Raw genomic sequence first — 23501 nt, 5'->3', positions numbered from 1 at the left:
TTTCCTTCCTACCTTCGAATTCAGAAGAAACAATTCTGAAACAAATCCATTGACATAGACTCCATATTATTAAGAAGCATGAATAGCTTTGATAGTGTCTTACTTCCTTTCCCTCAATGGTACTCCGAGTACCCACGAATTAGTGGACCAGATACTGCTTGAGCGAACACCAGGCATCATGACTCGCATGAACGGGACGACGCGGCAAATTTCAGACTATCTTATCGCCGATCAGCCCATCTACTTTTGGGAGCGAGAACTCCCGATGCGAACTAGCCGGGTGGTAAATTGCGGTGAGCCGATTTTCCATGTTCCATCTTTTGCAAAGAAAGACCTGTGCTATTGCTATTTCGATGAGAGGATAGCTTGCTGTAGTATACCTACCTTCAGGTCCTTGCTTGAAGTTCTGAACAACATGGGCCTTACCGCCCTTGTAGCCAAGGTGGGACGACTCACAAGCGACGGTGGTGCGTACTCTCGAAAATCCCGGAACGAATGAAATCCATGGAGCAATTGCTAATATTTCCGGAACAAAGATGGTCTCGAAAAGACACTGCGACTGATTCAGTTCCTTGTCTTTACCTACCTTGCCGCCCAAAGCGGTTTAGTCAATCCGCTGCCGTTGCAGAGATTCGTCCAGCAAGTAGCAATATGTGCGTATTCAATCCAAATCAACTTTCCGCTTGCAAAGCGATTATTTTTCTTCTTTTATTGTTTTAAACTCATTATATCAATAGCTCGCCGACTCTTTCGGTTCTTCAAATTCATAGGATGCTTCGCCAAAGGACTAAAACCATCCGGTAATCCAACCGATGTCCTTGGAATGATCGAGAGACTGAAGTGGAGCTCAATGGGACTGTTTATCCTGATTGAAGACACCACTTTAGTGAGTTTGCAGTTTCCCAATCTATCCTGCACCAACATATCCAAGCCGTTTCTAGAAGATACCCGCGTGAACGAAGTGCTAATAATTACCTAGCTGGACGCAATGGGTGTCTGGACAGTGCCATGGGCAAGCGCCGTCTTCAAAGAAGCCATGAAGTTCTGGTTCTACGCCCTCTTCTTATCTATCGTACAAAACGTGATACGTTTGAGTAGAGTCATCACTGCTGCTCCCATCGATCCGAAAAGCGTGACCTCTGAGAAGACTGAAAAAGTTGCGGACGCTAGCAGCGAGAAAAGAGGTCCTACTGGGAGCGAGCAGACAGTGCAGTTCGCAAAGCTGATAATGTTGGATATCTTTGACATTATGATTCCTGGCGCGGCCACGGGCTGGTTCAGAGTCGGAAAGCTCATACTCGGCGTTGCAGCCTTGATGAGCACGGTGTTTCGTCTAACAGTCATTTGGAATAGATGCTGAGCTTCCGGCAAATGAAGAATGGAGATTCAGCAGAGTACAGTACATTTTCAGGCGTCTAATCACGTGAAGATGACATAATCCCTTTCTCTCCTCCTTCTGAGAGTATAAAAGAAGCTCATCCTCTCTTTCACTCTTGAGTCTTCCCCATGGGGCATCTTGTGGTGCACCTAGGCGGATCGAAATCTGATGTCGAGGTTGTCCATGAGTGTTGGTGGTAGACTCGATCCTGCAAAAATCCGCAAGCTCGGTGATCGATGGTACTTCGCAGAGGTCTTCTTCAACATCACTGCAACAATACCCACATGGGCGTGCACGGCTTCCGAAACTACCGCCCATAATGATCATACGCACCACTCAACACCATCATCGAACCTCGCCTTCCTACCTCCTTAAAGCTCACCACCTTGCCCGCATCCTAGTCTCCACCATCTCCACCTCATACATAACGCTCCTCATTACTAATCGTACACACGCGCCTCCATACCCACACACCATTCTCTCCCTCTTTTCTCGATTTTGCTCCTCCACGATCGAATCGCCAGTCCCCTCCACCACCATGTGATTTTGGCATGAAGGGTTTTGATCCTCCCCTCCAGCCCGCTCCCATCCAGCCATGCCTGAGTACCTTTTCTTGTTTTACTCCCACCCCCCTACCCCTCCACCCGGTGGATTCCCTGAAATGGAGGGAGTTGGTTTGTAGGAGCGGAACTCAGGACGCCAGCATGGATGGTTTCGGAACTGCTAATTTGATCCAGACCCAGATGGCCACTTCTCAGTGGCTAATTGAAAGGAACGCCGTATACACCATTGTACCGAGGTCTTACACCTGAAGATTCTCCTTCACCACGAGCAGCCTCCTCCTCAGGAGTAGACAGAGGGCCATCCTCAAGGGCTGTTTGACTGTCAGGGACTAAGGAAATAGAGCCCTGGGTTGCTGTTAGAGTGCCTGCTTGGCCGGCGGAGAGGTCCGGTGCTGTATTTGTGAACTGTACAGGATTGTTGAATACTACAATGGTCCGCTCGACCGCCGGCGTGCCTGTAGCGACACCTGCCATAGTAATTTGGCTGGCCGGTGTCGCAATCTGCATCGATTGTGTTGGTTCCTGCCCACCTACAACACTCTGCTCTTGTTGTGCACGAGCAGTAGTCTTACAAGCTCGCCGGAGATGCGACGTTCCTCCACGTGATGCTGGTCCTCCACCACTCCAATTTGTGTATACATCCTTTCCGATTTGTATAGCCTTGCCGTTTTACGCATCCAACAAGCGAGTGAAAATAATTAGTGGAACAATATTAATACGGGCCGGAGCTAGGCTAAATCTAGGGGGGGGGGGATATGCAGCAAAATGGGGGGTTGAGTAGCAAAAAGGGGGGTGATGAGTAGGCTCGTCCTCTTAGAATGCCAAGATACCACTAAGATACTCATAGCCACCCTCGAGAAGCCCCAGGTTAGTGTTGAGTGACGTGAAAAGGGAGTTGGTAGGATACGACATCCGCTGACGAACTATTAGTAATTCCACTATCGTTTACATGTATATTCGAAATCCACCTTCAAAATACCCAGATTCCGTGATTCAAAATGGTATACAGCACCGAGATATTCCTCCCCGATAGAACTCCCACAAATAGATCCGGATCAAAACGCCGATTTTTGGGGATAACAGACTAAATCCCATCGTCGTCCGAGTCCAGTTCCACGACCATGCTTTCAGCGGCCGCTTGCATGCGCGGGTCGTCGTAGTTGGTTATGTCGGTCATTTTCAATCTGAACATAAATTAGCCACTGCTCCTTGCCACTGGAGATCCGATATTCAAGAACATACCGATCAAAAAGCACCATCAGCTTCTCCTCCCCCTGTCCCTTAGTCCTCCTCTTCGCCGCCGCACTACTCCTGTCCTTTGGCAGACCAGGCAACGGCTTCCTCCCCGTCAAATCCACAGACCGCGATTTGGTCGACTCATCAGACATGCTCGCTACACTACTCCTCACGCTCGAGTTCTTCGCTGGGATCTGCATATTCCGGGTCATGAGGAACCCGCTGGAGAAGCCTAGTCCAAACTCTCCGGTCAATTTCGACACGTCGCCGCCTGAGAGTTCGAAGAAGAGGCTGCTGATGCTGTCGTAGAGGGAGGTGGAGCGCGGATTGGCGAGGTAGTCCATCAGCCGCACGTGGAGTAGGGCGGGGTCTTTGCTGATGACCCCTTTCTTGGGCGGGTCGGGGAGCATGGAGGCTTTCATGATGGCGATTACGGGCGGAGGGGAAACTTTTGCGAGACGCTTTAGGAGAGTTAGGAGGGGTGTGACGGTTGCGTCGAGCTCGGTATCGCCGTAGGTGCGGAGCGCGACATCGAGGATTGATATCAGAGCTTCGACGCAGGGTTTGAGGTTGGAGTTGATGAGGCTTTTGTCTTCGAAGTCCATGTTGATGAGGGAGTTGATTAGGAAGTTTATGGGGGCGAGTAAGGGGGGTGTTACTACAGGACGTCGAGAAAGGATCTTCATGATGGGTGAGATGGATTTAGAGAAAGGGTTGGTGCGGGTGGGACAGAAGTGGGTGACGTTGAAAAGAAGCTTGAGGGTTTCGGAGAGAGCTTCGTCGTCTTTTGAGGTCGGACGTTTCTTCTTGGCATGGCGTTCGATGTTCTAGGATTGTTAACGATGGTCCAGATAAAGTTGATCGTGAAGATGTCGATCACTCACATCATTAATGTGATCGGCGAGACGATGCTTGTCGATCAGTTTCTCGAAGCTTTGGGTCGTCCCATACGAGGTTAGGAAAAGAATGCGGGACATCAGAAACTCGTCGTCTTTCTTCGGTTTTCGCAGTCGTCCTACTGCGCGTTCGCTATAGCCTAGGTCGACGAACATTTGCCGCGTGGGCGGTTTGGAGAGCAAGGCGTTGGCTAAACATTGCAAAGCTGCTTTGGAGGTAGTGAGCGACGTGCTGTGGAAGCTGTGGTGGGTCAAGATCTCGATTCCCTGTTACCCTTAGTCCCACTGAAATGAAGCATGATAATTCGAGAAGTGCGGTACCTGTGGGGTGAATATAGGGTCGGCATTGTCAGGATTTCGCCCAAAGACTTTGAGCTGCTCCATGTAGGCATTCCGCTCTACGTCGAGTCAGTGTATGCACGCTGCCGGGCAATTGAACGACCTACCATGAGGCAGCAGATTGATGTGCTCAAAGTCATCGCGAAGCTCGTCGACCAGCTTCTCGACACGCTTCAGCTTTTCTGCAGGCAAAATCTCAGCAGAGGCCATGAGGATGAGGGGTGGGGCATGGGGGAATGCGTGCGGATTCTCACATACCGGCAGCAGAAATGTCATCGTCGGTAACGGGCCGAGGGAGGGCGAAGGTCTTCATGCGGAAGTGCTCTGCGGATCGTAAGCACTGGTGAGGCACTTGAGGCACGGTTTGCAGAGAGGTTGCAACAGGCAGTAGGATTGACAGACTGACACGAGCTTATCACGGAAGTTGGCACGGATTGTCGGACCAGGCAGACAGTCGGGAGGCAGACGAGGCCAGAAAGGGAGGGCGGGCGTTGCATCCAGACTTTGGAGGCAGAGCTGAAGCTGAAGTGCAGGGCCTCCCCAGCACCCGAGTCACCTCCGCACGTGGCACCCTGTCCGGTCTGGGGAAGGGCATGCGGACCGGCAGCTTCTGGTGATTCCAGAGGCGGCTTGGAGCCTCGTATCGCGCCATCCGGCCACCCCGCCAGCCTCAACACGCCGTCGAGATCACTATAGCGGAGGCGCCCCCGCCAGGTGCATCAACACAGTGGCATGTCGCTATTGAGGGGGGTCGAGAGACGGCACAGCACGGGTGAGTGCAGTCAACGAGTGGGACGGCATCGTCTGGCGTGGAACGAAGCTGCAGCCGAGGAATCCTGCGGGTTAAAGAAACCCCCAGCGCTCGGATTCTTGCCCAGGCTGGCAGGCTGGCCGCAGAAGGGGCCGCAGAAGGGGCTGGAAAAGCGGCTGGTGAGACGGGCGGGCGGTCTGAGTGCATAGCGACATTAGGAGAGCGTGCGAGGAGATCAAGGAGGCTCCCGGAGACTTGGTGGTGTCGCGTGCTAACGGCGGGCAGCCACAGCGGCGACGGCACAACGGTTTCGTTACAGCATCTCTTTACAGCATCTCTTTACGTCCGGTGGTCACTCTCTAATATCAAGCCACCGACTTACCGTATAAGGAAGCAACTCCGGACGCCCTTAGGGGGGAATAGCAACGTTCTAGCCAATCAATCCTCAAGCCGGTTAAGTACTAGCCCAGAAAAGAGGGAAACCAGGACTGACTCAGTTTAGCGCTATGTTCACCGGACGTGAAGAGATGCTGTGTAGGCGGGGCGTCTGACACGGCATCAGGCCCTACAACGTCTCCCAGATGCCTGGTCTCCTCGCGCGTTCCTGCGCGCCTGCAGTCGTGTGCTCCGAGGGAGTCAGTTCGCTGTGGTTGGTGCATAATGCATGTGGTTGCCAGGCACGTTGACAGGGACGGAGCTGTAAAAGTGCCGTGAGAGGACGACGATATTGCCCTACCGCGCGAGTCAGGACACAGCGGGTGGTTGAACGCGTGCCCTGAGAACTGTGAATAATAGCTCAGCAAACGGCCCTAAGTGCGTAACGTTGACAGCGCCTCCACGCGCTGGCCGTCGTGAAAAGAAAGGCCCCGGCCCAAAGCTTAAGCCGACATCTTCTCCCCGCCCCCCGCCACCGTCCCTATGATCCCCTCACTATAGTTAATGGAACGCCTTCCTGAAGCGTCGCGATGCCGTCTTCTCCACCAAGCGGCGAGCATCCGCGGGGACTGCATGCCCCCAATTGATGTGGTCGATCCCGCTCCCTGTTCGGCTGGCAAGTCATGCGTCGCGAGTTCTCCCTTCAACACCACCGGCCATGCAGATCCCACGCACAACACGTTTGACCCGACGCGGCGCCCGCATGCTTAGCATCCAGTGCCTGGCCCAGCAGCCTATCACCGCTGGTGTATCCGTATCGATGCTCGTAGCCGATTGTATCTCCTCAACGGCCTGTTCATCCTTCAAGCTTCACGCCCGATCCTTCGCCCGGGCGAGGTCCTGTGAGGTCCTGCGAGGTCCTGGCTTTGTCCGTGTGCCTCACGGCTCCAGGACGACGGTCTGACAGCAGCGCGAACCTGGGGCGGAGCCGTGCTCTTCTCAAGCCTCTCCGGGTTTGCCCTCGCGCCATGGGCATTCAGGGGCGTCGGCTACTGCACGCACATCAGAGAATGCAGCGGGAGGGCTTCTCAATCCAGTTAGAGATGTCCATTTCGCGGCGGCACTTCACCGCCCGCCGCCAATCCGTGCCGCGGCCATGCCACATCCATGCCATATCTATGCCGTATCCATGCTCGTATCTTGCTTGTACTAAATCGACCCTCATCCGCATGTGTTCGTGAGCTTCTTTCCCGTTTCCTCTATCGTGTTTCTGCTCTACGTACTGTCTTGTTGTTGGACACTGGTGATCCAGCATGAAAACCATCTCCAATGTCTACGCCGTGTGTGGCTTCGCTGCCATTGGTATGCATATCCCGATCCGTGTTTCAATATTGATTCGCCGCTGACAACCGCAGGCGGCGGCCTTTTCGGCATGGACATTGCAACTATGAGCGGAGTTTTGGGGACAGAGTCCTACAGGAGATATTTCCACCACCCTGTCTCTTACACCCAGGGCTCCATAACTGCCTCCATGCCCATAGGCTCCATCTTCGGCGCTTTATCTTCCTCCTTCGTCTCGGATCGTTTCTCGCGTAAAATCGCCATTCAGGTCTCATGTCTGCTCTGGGTTTTGGGATCTGCGTACGTCGTGCCCTTTCTCATAGCTTCTCAATCCTAATTTCCACCAGCATCCAAAGCGGCGCCAACGGTATTCCAGCTCTATGCATAGGTCGCTTCGTCTCCGGAGTCGGCGTCGGTGCTGCATCAGCCATCGTACCAGTGTACCAAGCCGAAATCGCCCCCAAGGAAATCCGAGGCCGCATTATCACTCTCCAGCAATGGGCTATTACCTGGGGCATTTTGATCCAGTATTTCATCCAGTACGCCTGCTCGTTTGTGGACGGTGGCGCCAAGAACCCTGCGCAGAGCACCGCCGCTTTCCGCATCCCCTGGGGTCTGCAATCTATCCCTGCGTTCATCCTCTGTATTGGCTTGATGTGGTTCCCGTACTCTCCGCGCTGGCTCGCGTCGCAGGACCGCTGGGAAGAAGCCGTCACCGTGCTGGCTGACCTCCACGCTGGTGGCAACCTCAAACATCCCAAAGTTCTAGCTCAGTATCGCGAGATCGAGGAAGCCCTCCGCTTTGAAAAGGAATGCCGTGCAGCTGGATGGGCCGCACTCGCTGAGCATAAAATGGCGAAGCGGCTCGTCATAGGCACGTCCGTGCAAATGTTCTCCGGGTTATCTGGGATGAATGTAATGATGTACGTGCATTTCGCTTACCTGAAATTCATCTACATGAATTCTACTTTGCTATCCTTCTATATAAACATTGCTAACAGTTTCATACAGGTACTACATAGTCTACATTATGGAATCCGCCAACATCGGCTCTCCCTTGCTGACGGCTAGCATCCAATACATCATCAACGTCGCCATCACCCTCCCCGCGATCCTCTACATCGACCGCTGGGGCCGCCGCCCGACGCTTCTTCTCGGCTCCCTCAGCATGGCCACGCTCCTCTTCATCTCCGGCGCCCTACAAGCCGGCTACGGCTCGCCCGTCCTCCGCTCCGACTCCCCTGACGCCGCGCTCAGCTGGCACATTGTCGACAACCCGCCCGTCTCCAAAACCATCGTCGCGTGCTCCTACCTCCTAGTCGCCACCTTCGCCACCACGTGGGGCCCCGTCAGCTGGACGTACCCGGCCGAGATCTTCCCGAACCGCATCCGCGCCAAAGCGACGAGCATCACGACGGCGGCGAACTGGATTTTCAACGCCGCGCTGGCGTTTGCGGTCCCGCCGCTGCTGTACAGCATCAACTGGAAGATGTACATGATCTTCGGCACGTTCAACATGATTGCGTTCATCCAGGTGTTTCTGATGGTGCCCGAGACGAAGAACTTCACGCTCGAGGAGATGGATGTCGTGTTTGAGGGGCGGCCGTGGGCGAAGGAGCGGCCGAAGGAGAGCAACCTCGATGACTTGGAGCAGCAGATTGCGTGCGGGGCGCTGGACGTGGATATCCATAAGGAGGGCGTCGTAACGATGCTGGGGGATGTGGGGAGTATGGGTAAAGGAGGCAGGGATGGGAAGGCGAGTTCACTGAGCGAGAGTGAGGACCAGAAGCCGATTATGGTGGAGACGGCGATTGAGATGACGAGTCGGCCGCGGAGTAGTTATGAGAGTGAGGGGAGGGTTAGGGAGAGGGAGTTCTAGGGACGCGTTGGGCGGCATTCTGGGTACTGGCGTTTTGAGCGGGTGGGGGCTGGGCGGGATGGGTTTGGGTGGGTTTAGGATTGATATCCATGGTCGCTATATATGTGTAAGAATCGAAGAATCAAGTCAAAGATTACAATTTTAAATAATACAGTGCCTTATTATAGATATCCATACACTTCGCTGCCACTGTCTGTGGGGCTGCAACCTACGAACAGAAACCGGGGGCAGCGGATACACTTCCATTCTGCGAACACTGCCAATTTGCGTGCACCCTTGTTGGCACTGTCGAAGGTAGCCTCACGAGATTACTAGTTGTGTAAAATACCAAACTCCTCTCTCATTCAGAATGCTTAAAATATTATGATGCTCCTCACGCAGCGGTAAACGAGTGGACGGAGTTCAATGACAAGGCAATTGTAGTCCCATCCAACGGTAAAGTCACGTGCTCTGCACGCACCTCCTCCCCTCCTCCCTCTCCGACTATAAAAAACATCCCCCTCTCCCACTCCTAAGCCTCCACAGACAGCTTTTGCAGCCATCGGTTCAAACAGAGGTAGCCATGAAGTCATGGCTGCTGGAAGTGGTCCGCGGGAGGAGCAAAATGGCACGTTTAACCCTCCGATGGCTCGGTGGAAGTCAGTGGTGGGTTGAAGGGGGTCGGTGGTGGATCAACTGGAAGTGTGCAACACGTGATGGAGGGGAGCGGAGTGTAAAATCACGATGACGGAGACTTAACGGCTGGTGGAGGGATGGTGGAGTCGGTAGTAGTTGGTGATGAAGACCAAGGTTAGGGGATGAAGACGGTGGAGATGGTGAGATATTGGTCTATTATGGGATAGTTATGGTGAAGCTTAGAGATACTAAAAAGGTAGGATTCAGTGGTATCTTAAGATGCTAACCGTCGTCATTGGAATAGGTGAGGGCGCTGACGCACGACACACAACGCTCAAACACACTACCCCTAGATCATGGGGTGCATCTTCCAGTTGTGTTGCAAGAATCCCAGAAACTGCCATTGTTCATGTTCCTGCGAGGTTTCACACACTCGACCCACCACTCCCTATCTAGGAAGAAAGCTAGAGGGCTGCGACGGTAAAGTCTTATATAGTACTTCAGTCGGTGGAGTAAGAGATCATGTTGCCAGCCCACGAGCAGACAACGTGAGGAACGTATCCCCTATCGCTGTTATACTCCTTGGAGTTTTTAGCCTCAACCAACCAACCCTCCACACGTGCTCTCGGACATATCCCGTGCCTCCCACGTGCCCACTTAATCTCCCCTTCCTCACCAACTATAAACTCCCCTCCACCTCCTCGTTTCCAGAACCAGAGAAGATCGCAGACTTCGATCTCGTATCAACAACGGAGAGTACTGGCAATTATGTTGGCAGCGTGGTCCTGGTTTACTCGTCCCATAAACTACCTCCACCATTCCAGGGGATCCACCGGGTGGTGAAAGGGGTTTGTAGGGGGAGCAACAACGATGAGGTTACGCCCATATGGCTGGGGGAAAGTGGGGCTGGGGGTAAAAAGGGAGAAGATGCGGCTGAATGGGGTAGAGGAATCAAAGCCGTGGACGGGCAATTGGTCATGGAGAGCATCGCCTCACATTGGTTTTGATGGTTGGAGGAGGCGGTGGGGGTAGAGTGGTGGCTGAGGAAGTGTTGTTGGTGATGACGGGGAGTAGTGATCGGAGAAGATAGCGAGAAGATAAAAGGAGAGTGATAAGAAGCACTGATGGTTTAGTGACTGGTAGAGCTTCGGCGCGGTAGAGGGATGACGTTTCCCAGTACCTTAAAGTACTACTCATCCTCATCAACGTTCCATGGATCCAAGCCCAGCTCCCGCCGCGCCCATGACAGGTCTCACTGGTTGTTTTGAATTCCAACACTCTCGCCGCCCTAGAGTCCCCTGAAGAAGAATTGGCAATTGCAAGAACACGATCTTTTATACTTTCCAAGTAGCTAGCTTACTAACGGACCACGTAATCATCCACGTGATCGATTCCTTGCTATCTTTTTCTTACACCCAACTCCCCCAACACCATCCTCCGACCGCCACCAAACCCAGAAGTAGCACCAGGACTCCCATCAAACAACCCGTCCCAACCCTATCGCCCGCCCCCTTATACCCAGCCATAACCCAATCCGTTCCAAAGAATATCCACAGCAGCGTCGCAAGCACGCTAAGCGCTAACACCAATGCAACGGCAAAGAGAATGTGCCTCCAGCGCCAGCGGTGTGTAAAGACAATTCCAGTGACGAGATCCGTATCGATCTCGGGAGCTGGAGAAGGCGGTAACTCCTTCTCTCCGTTCTCGGCCATTTTTGGGGGCGGTTGAGCTGGCTGGGATGAGGATGAGGGCTGGTTGGCGGCAGCAACGCGACGGGCCCAATGCACCCACGCATACCTCGCCTTTCCCGTCCTCGGATTCTGAAACAACCCCCACAATTTAGCCTCCGAAAAGGTGTCGCTCGTGTCTCTTGCCGCGAGCAACCGCCCTCCTCGTCCCAAATCCCTTTCTTCTTCATCTCCCCACCCGTCACTACCACTCCACCCATCCCACCTCCCAACCCCTATCCTGCCCAGCCCCCTCGCACTCCCCAACCTCCTCCACCACGGCTCCGCCATCTTCCTATACCCCTCCCTCAACTGCCTCGCCAAGACCTCATCATCAAAATCCAGCGTCTCAAACTCCCTCTCCGCAGCCCTTGGATTCTTCACTTCCTCCCCAACCCTCCTCCCGCCAACCCAGAGCCCCTTATCCCGCCCTCTCTGCACAACCTGCAGCGTCAAGCTTGCCGGGATCGCGATCTCCGCCGTCCTGCTCGCCGTCCTCCCCGCTCTCCTCGTCAGCGAGAGATACAACACCGACTCCCCCTTCTTCCCGCCCGCCTGTGCCGACGTCGCCGTAGCATCTGGCCGCGCGTTCGATCCAAACCTGCGGCGTGATGGCTTCTTGGAGTTGGAGGAGGCGTCGCGGAAGGAGTGCTTGTGCCCCCTCACCCTCACCCGATCCGCTGACAGAGGAGTCGGATGGTTCGCGCTGCGCTGCACACCCCTCGGTTTCGGGAACGTCTTGTGCGGCGAAAAGGGGTACGGCGTGCGTATGAAATGCGCGGGTAGGTCCTTCGGCCTCTCGTGAGGACGGGGTGGGAGGGGCGGTTGGATCTTCAGCTTTGTGTTCCGCGATTTCTTCGCTGCTTCGTGTGCTGGGGCCGATTGCGAGCGCGTTCGGGAGTTGGTGGGGAGAGTTGGGGGAAAGGGTGCGTGAGGGGAGAAGGCGGATGTGAGGGAGGCGATGTTGATGTTGTGGTTGTGGCTGGGGGAGCGAGAGCGGGAGCGCGCGGGGCGTTGGGGGATGTTGCGGGCTGGAGGGTGCTGACTCTGCTGTTGGTGCTGCAAGCTCATTCTCCTACAGGCCACAGGTTTCTTCCCTCCACTCCCCGCTTCGTTTGAGTGCCGTGTTTCTAGTGCGCGCATCGTGATGGCATGTGCACTGAGGATGGGGTCCTGCTCTGACGTGAAAGGGAGGGAGAGGTCCAAGGAGTAGGGTAGAGCCGGGGCAGAAGGGGATGTAGGAGATCGCGAGGTAGGGTCTGAGTAGGAGCCGGAGTTGCGGGGGGTGGTAGTAGTTACGAGGCGGCTGGGACCTGGGCGGTGATCTTGGATGGGAGAGATATTCAGAGATGTCAGAGATGGTGTGGAAGGGATGCCTGTGAATTGTTAAAACTTTGACGCTGGGTGCGCAATAGGTAGAAAACGGACCATCATGGTGGTAGAAGGATGCAGGTTCGAAGTCTGTTTCTTCTGCCCCATCGTCGCCTGAGCTATTCGCTGAAGCCTGAGCATCTTGACTAAGCTGATGTAGGCTCATCGGTAATTCGTCATCAGACGAATCGTCAAAGAAGTTTGCGCCCGGTGACATTGATGTCTGTATTGAGCGCTCCATCTCCGGATGTATGCTCTGCTTTCTCCCGATAGACCCCTCCACGACTCGAGGGGAACTCGCCGGAGAGCTCGAAAGTCGAGAGTTGGAGTCAAGAATGACTGGTGGCAAAGCCATTGGATCGATACTATAAGACACTCTAGAATCTGAGACAAGAGGGCCGGAGAACAAGTTTATACAGTACCGAAGGACTAGTAATGCCAAAACATTTGAATTGGTGGTGAGGCCAAATGGCGAATGAAACTGTGGCGCGAAAGCGTGAAAGACAAAACAAAGAAACACGCTACAAGGGTATTGCGCTGGTATATCTTTGTGAGAAGCTTATTACGCATTCCTGTCCTGGCGATCTTTACCTTTTGCAAGTAGTTATTAACCATGGAATGAAAGTGATATAAGCGAGCCGAAAATAAACTTAGACTCTATCGCATAGCAAAGTAAGACGTAGGAATAGGTACGGAGAGAAGGAAAAGGAGGAGTTTATTGACTGAATCTTGAGGTTATTTCCTACTACTGATAGTGAGTGTCCTGGTTCTACTACAGAGGTGCAAGAGGAATCAAAATCCATGATCATAGGATATTGCGCCATAAGAGCGTAGCTCTGCAGTACTGAACAGAGTCATTTCCGTAAACGCCATACTTAATGATCCGTGCTCGGATATCTAAAAGGACGAGAAGCCTTGTGGCGTCGAGGAATTGTGCACGTCGGGCGGACAGTTTTTGCCAACACTGTGGATAGAGAGGGGACGCAGTGTGATCTTGTTGCGACCACAAAGGGAGACGGCTTAAGCATTAAGGACCTGTCTTGAAGCCGGCTCTCGCTCGATCTCATACTCGATCTCCCGCCGTGGTCCTTTGGAAGGTTTCTTCTTCGGTTTCGGTGACGGCGCGGCTGGTCGTTTGCGCTTGAGGTTTCCGAGGGCTTTCTTGAGAGCTTCAACCTCCTCGCCTTCATCCTCGCCTTCCTCGTCACTTGCACTACCGCTCTCGTCGTCTTCCTCTACTTCTTCGTTACTAGACTCTTCGTCCGCACTCTCTCCGTCCATCCAGTCGTCAAAGTCCTCCATATCGCCATCCTCGTCGTCCGACTCGCCCTCAATGTCGCTCACGTACTCGACTTCACCCTCACCGAGCTCTTTCTCGTACTCGCCCTCAATCTCTTCGACCTCTTCTTCAATGCCGTCGTCGAGATCTTCATCGCGAGTTGCCTCTCCACTTCTCTCCAGACTATACCACTATTAGCATACGAATGAAACAGCAATAAGTTGTGTGAACTGACCCTTTCATGACCTTCTTCCACACATTTGGCTCTACGTTCAACGGCCTGTCTCCATACGCCCCACTCCTTAATCTCTCAACTAATACTCTCTCAATTGCCCTCTCAACCTTCGCCGCGGCCTCTGCCTTCCGCTCACGCGTCTCCTCTCTCCTCCGCACCTTTGGTGCTAGCTTCGGCACTAGCTTCTCTCCCAGCCTCTCTTGTTCCCGCGCCAATTTCCGCGTCCGAATCGCAACCTGTGTCAGCCGTGTCAACCGCTGCTTGCACTTGTGCAGCAGGAATTTGGGCCAGTAGATCAGCTGCGCGTCGATTTGAGCGAGCGCGGTCGCATAATTGGAAGAGAGTTTGATCCGCTGCCACCATCGATTTGGCAGATGGGCGCGCTCGACAGTCTTGATGTAGAGGTAGAGAACGCCGGTCTCGGGATGCGGGCGGAGAGTAGCATATCTGGAATTGGAGAGCGGGCAGGATTGTTTAGTACAGAGGCCGGTGACGTTGTATTCGTTTCGACAGAAGGTTTGGTCTTTGGTGGTTCTGCGGCAATTAACTTGAAGAAGTGGAGAGGAAGAGGCATACGCACTTTACTTTGTAGGAGCAGAACTGATTGCCGATGATGTTCCAAACTAAGTCATCAGACGCCATGTTTGCGTGGTTTTGCTGTGGTATCTGGCCGTTGGATTTGAGGCTGGAGAAAAATGCGGGAGATGAAGAAATATGAAATCTTGGCGTTCATCGGCCGAACTAATTTTCCGGTCATACTACGGCACACTACAGCTCCAAAAATGCAGCAATGGTACGCCGTACACCTCCGTCCATCTCCGCACTTCAGCTTAAGCTTCACCCCTCCTCGATATTCGGAACCAGCCATGTATTCGCAGCGACAGCACGCATATGCGCCCACCCCATATGTCCCTCGAGCCAATTTATCGGCTAACATCAATCTCGATGAAGTAAAATATATTGGATCGCCGTCAATATCCATCTCTGACTCCATACCAGGAAGTCAAGCTCTCTGCCACGAGCGCAGAACGCGACCTCTACGACTCCCTCGCCGAGATATACAGCATTATAATTACCCTCGATGCCCTCGAGAAAGCCTACCTCAAAGACTCGATACCTGAGAGCGAATACACCGAAACATGTAGTCGACTCTTGAAGCAATATAAGTCTAGTTTAGCAGACGAAAGCGTAGCCGCTGCATTTGGGCATCTTGAGAACTTCAAACGGGAGTGGGACGTACGTTATCTACACCAACGCTTGATTCTTCTACAAGCATTCTAAATGCTAATCTCACTTCAGATTGAAGCACCCCGCGCCACTGAACGCATACGCATTGGCCTTCCTGAGACTACTAGCAGACAAGTCGACCCAAATGCCTCCGCCGACGTGACTCTCGTCGTGAATGCTACCGAGAACTTTATTACCCTTCTCGACGCTATCAAAATGGGGCTAGCCGGGAAGGACACGCTGCACCCGCTGCTAGTAGACATCATCCAGTCGGTGAACAAGGTCACAGATAAAGATTTCGATAACAAGGGAAAGATTATACAGTGGCTCATCACACTGAATCAGATGCGTATAGCGCAGAAGTTGGATGAAGATCAACTGCGGGAGTTCCAGTTTGAGATGGATCAAGCGTATTATGGGTTCAAGCAGATTTTGAAGGGGGATTGAGGGGTATATGCGTATGCCTCAAGATTTAAAGATACCGCAATGGAGCTAGATGCCTTGTTACGGCCCATCAAGAGCAGGAAGCTCCAAGCCAGACGATTCGCCAACCCGGACAAAGTCGCAAACACACGGCCTCACGGTCGCTTCTAGCGCCACGCATGGTCAATGTCTAGAAGCATTGCTCTCGGCTGTGCGCCGCAATCACGACGTCTGTTTTATCGTAAGTGGGCGCCCCCTCAAAGCAAAGGCAGACAATATTGCCGAATGAGCCAAAGAGCGCAGAACCAAGAGTCAAGAAAGCAGATAATACCAATCAATCTAGTGCTTGCATTCTACTCACCTCACAATTATCCACCGAACTTTCCTTTGAGTTATCGTGAAATTCCTATATTATTTCTCACGTTCTTGAGGCTCTCACTTTGACCAGTACATATTGTCCACCTCGTCTCACAAGCGCGTTATACCCCTTTCACAACTCTGTTGGATGTAAATGGAATGATCCGCTTATGTTTATGGATTGCTCTGGGAACTCAACCATCTTCGGCGAGGGTATCTCATCTGTAATAGCCTGGACGATATCACCATTTCTTTTCCGCCGTTAACTAGACACTTAGGACTTCATTCTTCGTCAATCAGCAATGTCCATTGAGAAGCAGGCGTATTCTCCGCACTTCTACGAATATTCAGCCGCTAGTCCCGATGCTGGTATGACGGAACGTTTCAAGATGCTACACGTCATTCCGAGTCTTCAACCATCAGTTTGAGGATTGTAGGATTGGGATTGTGCTTGCGGCATTGGACTTCGTCGGGGAGCCTTATATCTGGGAGTTCTTAATCTAAGGTGATTGGGTTGAGGGCTGTTGGGTTTGCTAGGAGGTGCGAGAGGGAATGGGGTGATGTACTGTTCGGGGAGGTCGTTCTTTTACGTTTCTTTGGAGGATTATTTGTGGTGCTTGAATGCTTCTTGAGTGCAGGAAAGTCGATAGTACGATGAGGTTATTGTATGTGGTGGAAGAACACGATAAATGGCTAGGAACTCGAAACAATGAGACCAAATATTGTAATTAGCTCTTCCTCTCGTCAATATATATTGTATAAGCTACTTACGGGTGATGCATGAACTTGTTCTTGAATAACCTCTATCTGACCAATAAGCGCACCCTCTTTGCGTCAAAGCGCCCTTGTCTCGTCCTCATCTCACCCTTCAGCAACGACATGGCGTCGTTCTCCATCATTGAACATCAAAAACCTCCACAATGGCCCGGCCGTCTAGTGGCCGTTAAGGTATATATCTGACACTTGAAATGGCTACTCAGCTCTGGTGACTGGAATCTTGTGACCTCGTCCACTCAAAGCACTGGGCATCATGCCTCAACCATGGCGCTCTCCAGCCACCCGTGGCGCCTACACTACCGTCGCCCAAGCCGAAGAAACAGACGTAGAACTACGGCCATTTAGAATATCTAGCGCCAGTGACAGGACTCCCGAGAAGCCTGTCGATGCCTTTGATGGGGTTGGCAATGGAGCCGAGCCGACGCTGCATGAGCGAGATACGCTTCGCAGAGTATCCGATAAGCTACCATGGAGCGCATTTTTGGTGGCTGTCGTTGAGTTCTGTGAACGGTTTGCGTACTATGGGCTTTCAGGGCCGTTTCAGAACTATATGGCGAATAGTTGGCATGATAAGAATGGGCTTCCGGGCGCGTTAGGTACGAACGAATGACCATTTGAATTAATACTGGACTGATGGTATGTTGAAGGGCTCAATCAATCCGGGGCCACGGCGATGTCGAATTACTTCCAATTTTGGTGCTACTTGACTCCCATCATTGGTAAGTTTTCTCTGGCCTTATATGGGATGTACGCTGACCGTCACAGGCGCCATCATCGCCGACCAATATCTCGGAAAGTACCTGACCATCGTCTACTTCTCCGTCGTTTATATGCTTGGCATTATCATTCTCTTCTTAACCTCGCTCCCCATTTCCATCGAAAACGGCTACGCTTTTGGCGGCCTGATCACTGCTATGGCCGTCATTGGCCTCGGAACCGGAGGCATCAAAGCCAACGTCTCACCACTCATCGCAGAACAGTGTCAAGCCAGTAAACCCTTCGTCAGGACCCTCCGAGGGGGTGAACGGGTGATTGTCGACCCCGCCGTCACGATTCAAAGAATCTACATGATCTTTTACATGTGCATCAATCTCGGGTCTCTGTCTGCTATCGCTACCACTAGCTTGGAAAAGAGTGTTGGGTTCTGGAGCGCTTATTTACTACCGTTAATTACGTTTATGGTTGGCTTTGCGGTTCTCATTTCGGGGAGGAAGGAATATGTCGTGCATCCTCCGAAAGGCGGCGTTGTTACGAATTGCTTCAAGGCGCTCTGGATTGGGATTATGAATAAGGGTAATCTTGATGCCGCAAAGCCTTCTTGCCAAGGGCAGTTTCGACGCAGCTATACGACACCGTGGGATGATCGGTTTGTAGACGAGTTGAAGCGGGCTGTGGTCGCTTGTAAGGTGTTCACGTTTTACCCGATCTATTGGCTCGTTTATAATCAGATGATGAATAACTTCATCTCTCAAGGTAAATGTTTCTCACTCTTCCCTTCTTCTCATTTTCCGTATCTCGAATTTCTTCCGTTCGTCGACTCTCAACGTTGTAATCTTTCCGTAAAAAAGACATCTACACGTCATCAGTATTCGATGCTCCTCCCTTCAAACAGCGGCTAACCCCTCGCAGCCGGGCAAACCCAACTCCACAACATCCCAAACGACATAATGCAAAACATCGACCCCCTCACCATCCTGCTATTCATCCCCCTCCTCGACCGCCTCCTCTACCCCCTCCTCCGCCGCCTCTCCATCCCCTTCCCTCCGATCTCCCGCATCACCGCCGGGTTCCTCCTCGCCAGCCTCGCCATGCTCTACGCCGCCTTCGTCCAACACCTCATCTACACCTCGCCCCCCTGCTATTCCCGCCCATCGGCCTGCGACGCCGCCAAGCTCCCCGCCGGCGGTTTCAGGCCCAACGAGGTCCACGTCGCTGTGCAGACCCCGGCGTATTTGCTCGTAGGCTTGAGTGAGATATTCGCGAGCGTGACGGGCTTGGAGTATGCGTATACGAAGGCGCCGAGGAGTATGAAGAGTTTTATTATGGCGGTTTTCCTGTTAACGAGCGCAGGGGGGAGTCTGTTGGGGGTGCTGTTGGCGCCGAGTGCGAGGGATCCGTGGGTGGGGTGGATGTATGCGGGATTGGCGGTTGTGTGTGTGGGGACGGGGGCGGTGTTTTGGTGGGTTTTCAGGGGGTTGAATGCGTTGGAGGAGGGAATGAATGGGTTAGGTGAAGATGCGGGGATGATGGGCGAAGAGAGGGATGAAGAAGAGGAAAGTTTTATCTCGGAGGTAGACAGGGAGAGGGAGAGGGCGATATAGAGCCCTCAGCGGACGGATCAACAATGTGAAAATGCACTAGGGACGACGAGAAGAGCCAAAATGTCCTATTCTACACCAAAAGTCCACCGAGGGGTGATTCTAGTACTAGCACATGGGTTTGAGTATGTAAGTCTGCCGCTGCTTGAGCTACCTCGGTGCATTTCCAAAAACGCAGGGGTATGTATGGAAGTAAGCCCAACCCATGTCGTTACAGAGCTCATATTTGCTGCAGATTTTCGAAAGCGTATCGAAGCACTGCAAGGAGTTTGTTGATGTGGTCAACCAACTCGCTTGAGCCAGGTCACGACACGCTCGTTTTCCACAAACTTATCATCGCGTGGATTAGTCCTGTCAGGGCCACGATTCGTGTCACATTTGGTGTTTTCTTCCGAACCCCAGGTCCAGTCGCTTCGCTGATCGCCGCGTTCCGTTACACTGTCGAGTACAGTATGGTGAGTAGTTTCGAACGTATCCTGGCATGGATTGGCGCATTTGCAGATGAGAGTGCTACAAATGTGTCAGTAAGCGTCCACAAGATGGGGGAATTTGCTTACAAAGACGCCAGCGACGAGGGAGTATTTTCGTCTGTCTCAACACGGATCTCGTGGGTCTGCTCCAACTCTTTCTGCATCTCCTTTGGCACAAACTCCCCAGAAAGCACGATTTTCTCAACTCGTCGAGTATACGAGCCCATCGTAGTGAGCATGTGCCGCATGATTGATGTCTTACAGCCAAAGCGCAACCACTCCGGCACAACGAAAGACGACGGAGGCGCCACTTCGAGGCGCAAACAACGCGGACGCAACGCCTCAAGCTGTGCACCAAACCAAGCCTTCTCTTTATACTTCGGCGATCCGGGGTACTCTAACTGCAAGAGCGTGTTGAACTTCTCCAACGGGAACTGCAGCTCCAAGGTCCCCAAGGTATTCGCGGTCGGGAATATCTCCATCTTGATCGCGAAACCCTGCAGTAGCTCAGGCTTCGTCGCTACCCACGGCGCATCTCGCTTGAAGACCTTATAAGCATTTGCCGAAACATCCTTAGATACCGCTCCCAGCGTTTTGAGCCCCTGGTTGATGAACCGCGCCTTCCCTCGAAGCTGGCTCGGCTTGTGCAGCGCCGCAGAGATATCGAACACAGGTCCAACAGTGAACAGAATGATACGATCGCGGGCCTTCTGCGGTAAGTCTGGCCATCCTAGCCGTGGCGTAGCGAGGGTCGCCCACTGATGCATATAGAACCACTTGTCATCATAGTACTTCTGAAGAGCTTCTTCGGGGCTCACGGGAGGGGGCTCATTCCTGAGGCGTTGCGCAAACTTGGACCAGTCGGTCTCGATGGGCGGGTCGGAGCCTGGAGGGGGGTTGAGGTCCCAGGAGGACATCCTGAGAGACGGGGATGAGGCCTGCATGTACCGGCGAGAATACTTCGGCGCGCTTTAGGAACTAAATGCGATGTCAGTTTCGCGTTTAGGACGACTGGAACCCTCGCTGGGGAGCCCAGATGGCGTGGTTTGCCGCTGGAGAACGGAGTCTCGATATACATACTCCAGGATGCTGAAAGTTACAATTTCATAGCACGGACGGCGCGGTAATGCTGGGGGCTTCGAGCTTTGCGAAGGTGAGTGAGGAGAAGGTGCTGTTTCCTGCGTGATAGAGAGGTCAGATACAGAGCGACGACGTGCAAATTGACGTTCGACACGGCTGAAGCGACGGCGTTGGCGAGACTCAGTTCGCTAGGTTGACACGGTGAGAGGAGTCTCAGTGGACGTTCTGGGGGTGCAAGCGAAATATCTTCAACGGCAGAATCACAGCGACCGCCGGAGCAGCAACGGATTAGCGTGGCGCAGGTTTTTCCGGAATGTGAGTTGAGTTGAAGATGTTCGCCAGTGCGCTCCAGCTCTCCCACCCTCCGCCTCCATCACGCCGCCCAACTCATTCAACACATCTTCACCAAACCACAGAACAACCTCACCTCCGTACGATGGCGGGCGACGAGATGTCGGAGACATCAGTGGAGACACCAGGTAGCAGAATGGCAGGGGGGCGATTAGAGATGCCCGTTTTGGTAAGCATTCACTAAATTATAGCATAGTCGAAGCTCGCTAACACAGATAGACACATGCCGAGTTTGAAGCGCTCCGCAAGGATATCGTTGAACTATCAAAATTCCACGTGCAAGAAGCATTGGCAGAGATGGATGCGGCACGCCGCGAAGAGATCCAGAATTTCCGCAACAAGCTCGAGGAGATCCAGTCTGCCGTCAATGAAAACACAAAGATGGTGGCATCTTTCCTGTCAACTCTCAATGACATGGAACGTCGTTGGCGTACCAGACCTCTAGGTGTACATGAGAACCAAGACTCCTCCATGGCGGCTCGTCCGCGGATGCATGGAGATATGTATCGCCCGCGAACTCCTCCTTACGTCGCCAACGATAGCGGATATGCGTACGAAACCTTTTCGAACCGTTACATCAGCCCCTCCACCTCTCGTGAGACTTCAGAACTCTCAGACTACCCGTCGTCTTCTGCCGCCTCAGGAAATGCCATCGAGTGCTCACCGGCAGGCTTCCGCGACTACATGCAGGCTATCCAAGCGCTTCGAGAACACGACCCGCGTCAGGCTGATTTCGATGACCTTCCTGAATCCTCGCCGACAACACCCAAGGCTCCTGGATCCAGACGACCGATGCGGCCCCCAGTCGTAACGAAGCGACCTCCAGTCGTAACGAAGCGACCAGTCACAACCGACGACGCACCAGAATTAAAGCGACGTAGAGTATTCCCTGCCCAGAAAGCAGCGCACGTAGCGCCCACGGCGAATCCATTGCATCCTCTCTCTTTCATGAACCTCCTCAGCAAACCACCCAACGCTTACCCGAAACCCAACGAGTACAAATTGTTCCCGGGAAACGTCACCTACGTTATGCAAAAGGATAATTTGGTAGTCGTCTCCTTCCCCGAAAAAGTCCCCCAAGGACTAGAAGCAGCTATTAAAGGGGTCATCGGCGAACTTGAAGCGAGGAGACCAGGATGGCGATCGGCGCCAGGTCTGTTCACTGCCTGGCCTTGCATTTTCAACTACGGTCACGGTGGTGGTAGCACGTGGACGCGCGAGGGACGCTACCGATACGCGTGCCGGTCTTGCTCCTCTCAGGGCAGGCCGTGTATCAAGATGGCCAAGCACGAGGAGGATGAAGATCTCATTGAGGTCACGGCGTTCTCGCTTCATCCGACGCTCCGGAAGGGGTTCTCGCGCGCGCAGCTGGACTACTGGGTCTATGACTCTGAGTACGTTTTCAACTACGACTGCTTCAAGAATGCGCTGAAGTAGTGGGGTACTACTTGCGCATGTGTGGCCGTGGCCTAGGGGTGTGGTATGAAGGGCTCTTGGTGCGGAGAGTTAGGTTATTCTCAGGGTGGGTAGGGTATTGGTGATTTTCATTGGCGATGGTCATTGGTAGAACATTTGTGCTTGGTGCACTCTAGATACCAGTACACGACTCATATTTGACAACGATGGGCATTCGGCGGAGCTGCACGGGGTCTCAGATCCTTTGCTGAGACGAAAGAACCGTTTCTAGCTCTAGGTTGTGAGCATACCTACTTTTCATACTTTCATAATCCATCAATATCATAGTCTAGTCTTTTTCCTTTCTTGTGATGAGCCTGTCACGTAAAGGATATGAGGCGTGCTCTGCAGGTGCTGTCTTCGACGAAGAGGTGAGGATGTAGAGGAGCAGGAGAGATATCCGGGGGAAGGTGAAGCGCCACACCGCTCCTCCTTAAGACTAGCTTCCTCACTTGAAAAGTGAGTTGACCAAGTACATTTCAGCTAGCATAGCTCGAGGCGTTAGCTCTTCACTTGCGTCTTCGAAAGATTCTCTTAGACTTATATAACCACTCGTACTTCCTGCTTTTCTTCCTCCTCTACTCCACCGACTTCGTCCACCTCTAAATCCTTCGCGATGATCTTGCTCATCCGGTCTTGACTTCAAGCAACACCTTAAGGCCTTCGCGCTTCGGAGCCGCGGATCTGCCTCGTTCAACAAGCCAGCGCGAGGCCAAGGCATCGCACGGTCTGGCGAAGGAGCTTAACACAGCTTAACCTCCATCGTCATATCGCAGACTCAGCTCACGCGTAAGTTCTTACTCCTTCCACTCTGCACAACTACATGCCTTCTACTGACGCTTTAATGTCAGAATCCACATTCAATCGACAGCTTTCTAATTGAGCTACCGATTTGCGAGCCCAGACGCGCTGGAGCCTACTCCTTTTTCGGAACAGATTGCCAAGCCCCTAGGGCGAGGCAGATTAAAGTAATAAGGTAGGTTTTCTTTATGGGGTGTGCTGACGGGAATGGAAGAAATACGCTGACCTTTAGATGGCAAGATGCAAGCACTACCTGA

The 23501-nt window shown here is 53.0% G+C and overlaps 11 protein-coding genes across 11 annotated transcripts; 7 read left to right on the top strand and 4 right to left on the bottom strand.

Moving 5' to 3' along the window:
* The first annotated feature begins 306 nt into the window (after positions 1-306).
* On the top strand, positions 307-1432 carry BDZ99DRAFT_420104 (uncharacterized protein). Its single transcript, XM_033716911.1, has 4 exons — positions 307-467; positions 537-653; positions 738-886; positions 980-1432. Exons 1-4 carry the CDS (start codon positions 416-418, stop codon positions 1358-1360), a joined length of 699 nt encoding a protein of 232 aa, XP_033574641.1. The 5' UTR covers positions 307-415; the 3' UTR covers positions 1361-1432.
* Positions 1433-2832: 1400 nt separating this feature from the next.
* BDZ99DRAFT_446458 (uncharacterized protein) lies at positions 2833-5098 on the bottom strand. Its single transcript, XM_033717969.1, has 7 exons — positions 4819-5098; positions 4671-4736; positions 4520-4594; positions 4395-4471; positions 4062-4340; positions 3184-4004; positions 2833-3125 (listed from the first exon to the last, which is right to left on the bottom strand). The coding sequence occupies exons 2-7, from the start codon at positions 4723-4725 to the stop codon at positions 3026-3028; spliced, it is 1407 nt and encodes a 468-aa protein (XP_033574640.1). The 5' UTR covers positions 4726-4736; positions 4819-5098; the 3' UTR covers positions 2833-3025.
* On the bottom strand, positions 5075-5397 carry BDZ99DRAFT_464591 (uncharacterized protein). Its single transcript, XM_033720362.1, has one exon. It carries the CDS (start codon positions 5368-5370, stop codon positions 5083-5085), a length of 288 nt encoding a protein of 95 aa, XP_033574639.1. The 5' UTR covers positions 5371-5397; the 3' UTR covers positions 5075-5082.
* Positions 5398-6794: 1397 nt separating this feature from the next.
* On the top strand, positions 6795-8786 carry BDZ99DRAFT_464590 (general substrate transporter). The gene is made up of 4 exons (XM_033720361.1): positions 6795-6900; positions 6954-7179; positions 7227-7802; positions 7891-8786. The coding sequence occupies exons 1-4, from the start codon at positions 6852-6854 to the stop codon at positions 8756-8758; spliced, it is 1719 nt and encodes a 572-aa protein (XP_033574638.1). The 5' UTR covers positions 6795-6851; the 3' UTR covers positions 8759-8786.
* Positions 8787-9530: 744 nt separating this feature from the next.
* BDZ99DRAFT_62399 (uncharacterized protein) lies at positions 9531-10589 on the top strand. The gene has a single exon (XM_033728776.1). It carries the CDS (start codon positions 9730-9732, stop codon positions 10378-10380), a length of 651 nt encoding a protein of 216 aa, XP_033574637.1. The 5' UTR covers positions 9531-9729; the 3' UTR covers positions 10381-10589.
* Positions 10590-10711: 122 nt separating this feature from the next.
* BDZ99DRAFT_572579 (uncharacterized protein) lies at positions 10712-12826 on the bottom strand (the record flags this gene model as incomplete). Its single annotated transcript, XM_033728213.1, has 2 exons — positions 10712-12476; positions 12529-12826. 2 exons carry the CDS (start codon positions 12824-12826, stop codon positions 10783-10785), a joined length of 1992 nt encoding a protein of 663 aa, XP_033574636.1. The 3' UTR covers positions 10712-10782.
* A 337-nt stretch (positions 12827-13163) lies between these two features.
* Positions 13164-14656, bottom strand: BDZ99DRAFT_500003 (Mak16 protein). The gene is made up of 3 exons (XM_033723694.1): positions 14566-14656; positions 13986-14519; positions 13164-13933 (listed from the first exon to the last, which is right to left on the bottom strand). The coding sequence occupies exons 1-3, from the start codon at positions 14625-14627 to the stop codon at positions 13492-13494; spliced, it is 1038 nt and encodes a 345-aa protein (XP_033574635.1). The 5' UTR covers positions 14628-14656; the 3' UTR covers positions 13164-13491.
* A 192-nt stretch (positions 14657-14848) lies between these two features.
* On the top strand, positions 14849-15869 carry BDZ99DRAFT_62373 (vacuolar protein sorting-associated protein 28; the record flags this gene model as incomplete). Its single annotated transcript, XM_033728775.1, has 3 exons — positions 14849-14935; positions 14985-15221; positions 15285-15869. The coding sequence occupies 3 exons, from the start codon at positions 14852-14854 to the stop codon at positions 15657-15659; spliced, it is 696 nt and encodes a 231-aa protein (XP_033574634.1). The 3' UTR covers positions 15660-15869.
* A 1153-nt stretch (positions 15870-17022) lies between these two features.
* Positions 17023-19090, top strand: BDZ99DRAFT_522291 (MFS peptide transporter; the record flags this gene model as incomplete). The annotated part of the gene is made up of 4 exons (XM_033725693.1): positions 17023-17365; positions 17417-17488; positions 17535-18242; positions 18399-19090. 4 exons carry the CDS (start codon positions 17023-17025, stop codon positions 19088-19090), a joined length of 1815 nt encoding a protein of 604 aa, XP_033574633.1.
* Positions 19091-19199: 109 nt separating this feature from the next.
* On the top strand, positions 19200-19922 carry BDZ99DRAFT_62350 (uncharacterized protein). The gene is made up of 3 exons (XM_033728774.1): positions 19200-19267; positions 19323-19542; positions 19656-19922. Exons 2-3 carry the CDS (start codon positions 19363-19365, stop codon positions 19809-19811), a joined length of 336 nt encoding a protein of 111 aa, XP_033574632.1. The 5' UTR covers positions 19200-19267; positions 19323-19362; the 3' UTR covers positions 19812-19922.
* A 1046-nt stretch (positions 19923-20968) lies between these two features.
* Positions 20969-22425, top strand: BDZ99DRAFT_478216 (uncharacterized protein; the record flags this gene model as incomplete). The annotated part of the gene is made up of 2 exons (XM_033722160.1): positions 20969-21157; positions 21208-22425. The coding sequence occupies 2 exons, from the start codon at positions 20969-20971 to the stop codon at positions 22423-22425; spliced, it is 1407 nt and encodes a 468-aa protein (XP_033574631.1).
* Positions 22426-23501: the final 1076 nt, after the last annotated feature.

The sequence above is a fragment of the Mytilinidion resinicola genome (genome assembly GCF_010093595.1).
Source record: "Mytilinidion resinicola strain CBS 304.34 unplaced genomic scaffold BDZ99scaffold_13, whole genome shotgun sequence".
NCBI classification, from domain to species: Eukaryota; Fungi; Ascomycota; class Dothideomycetes; order Mytilinidiales; family Mytilinidiaceae; genus Mytilinidion; species Mytilinidion resinicola.
The sequence above is the reverse complement of the archived record's forward strand: the minus strand, read 5'-3'. Positions and strand labels throughout refer to the sequence as shown.

Excerpts from the sequence above, each read along its gene's own strand:
- BDZ99DRAFT_420104 (XM_033716911.1), top strand. The coding sequence starts at position 416 with ATGGGCCTTACCGCCCTTGTAGCCAAGGTGGGACGACTCACAAGCGAC. Across the intron at positions 654-737 it reads CGTCCAGCAAGTAGCAATAT|CTCGCCGACTCTTTCGGTTC; the intron begins GTGCGTATTCAA and ends TTATATCAATAG. Across the intron at positions 887-979 it reads TGATTGAAGACACCACTTTA|CTGGACGCAATGGGTGTCTG; the intron begins GTGAGTTTGCAG and ends ATAATTACCTAG.
- BDZ99DRAFT_446458 (XM_033717969.1), bottom strand. The coding sequence starts at position 4,725 with ATGAAGACCTTCGCCCTCCCTCGGCCCGTTACCGACGATGACATTTCT. Across the intron at positions 4,472-4,519 it reads CATCAATCTGCTGCCTCATG|AGCGGAATGCCTACATGGAG; the intron begins GTAGGTCGTTCA and ends GACTCGACGTAG. Across the intron at positions 4,341-4,394 it reads ACCCTATATTCACCCCACAG|GGAATCGAGATCTTGACCCA; the intron begins GTACCGCACTTC and ends TAAGGGTAACAG.
- BDZ99DRAFT_464591 (XM_033720362.1), bottom strand. The coding sequence starts at position 5,370 with ATGCACTCAGACCGCCCGCCCGTCTCACCAGCCGCTTTTCCAGCCCCT.
- BDZ99DRAFT_464590 (XM_033720361.1), top strand. The coding sequence starts at position 6,852 with ATGAAAACCATCTCCAATGTCTACGCCGTGTGTGGCTTCGCTGCCATT. Across the intron at positions 6,901-6,953 it reads GTGTGGCTTCGCTGCCATTG|GCGGCGGCCTTTTCGGCATG; the intron begins GTATGCATATCC and ends TGACAACCGCAG. Across the intron at positions 7,180-7,226 it reads CTCTGGGTTTTGGGATCTGC|CATCCAAAGCGGCGCCAACG; the intron begins GTACGTCGTGCC and ends AATTTCCACCAG.
- BDZ99DRAFT_62399 (XM_033728776.1), top strand. The coding sequence starts at position 9,730 with ATGGGGTGCATCTTCCAGTTGTGTTGCAAGAATCCCAGAAACTGCCAT.
- BDZ99DRAFT_500003 (XM_033723694.1), bottom strand. The coding sequence starts at position 14,627 with ATGGCGTCTGATGACTTAGTTTGGAACATCATCGGCAATCAGTTCTGC. Across the intron at positions 14,520-14,565 it reads TTCTGCTCCTACAAAGTAAA|AACCACCAAAGACCAAACCT; the intron begins GTGCGTATGCCT and ends TAATTGCCGCAG. Across the intron at positions 13,934-13,985 it reads TGGAAGAAGGTCATGAAAGG|TCTGGAGAGAAGTGGAGAGG; the intron begins GTCAGTTCACAC and ends ATAGTGGTATAG.
- BDZ99DRAFT_62350 (XM_033728774.1), top strand. The coding sequence starts at position 19,363 with ATGTGGTCAACCAACTCGCTTGAGCCAGGTCACGACACGCTCGTTTTC. Across the intron at positions 19,543-19,655 it reads ACACTGTCGAGTACAGTATG|CGACGAGGGAGTATTTTCGT; the intron begins GTGAGTAGTTTC and ends CAAAGACGCCAG.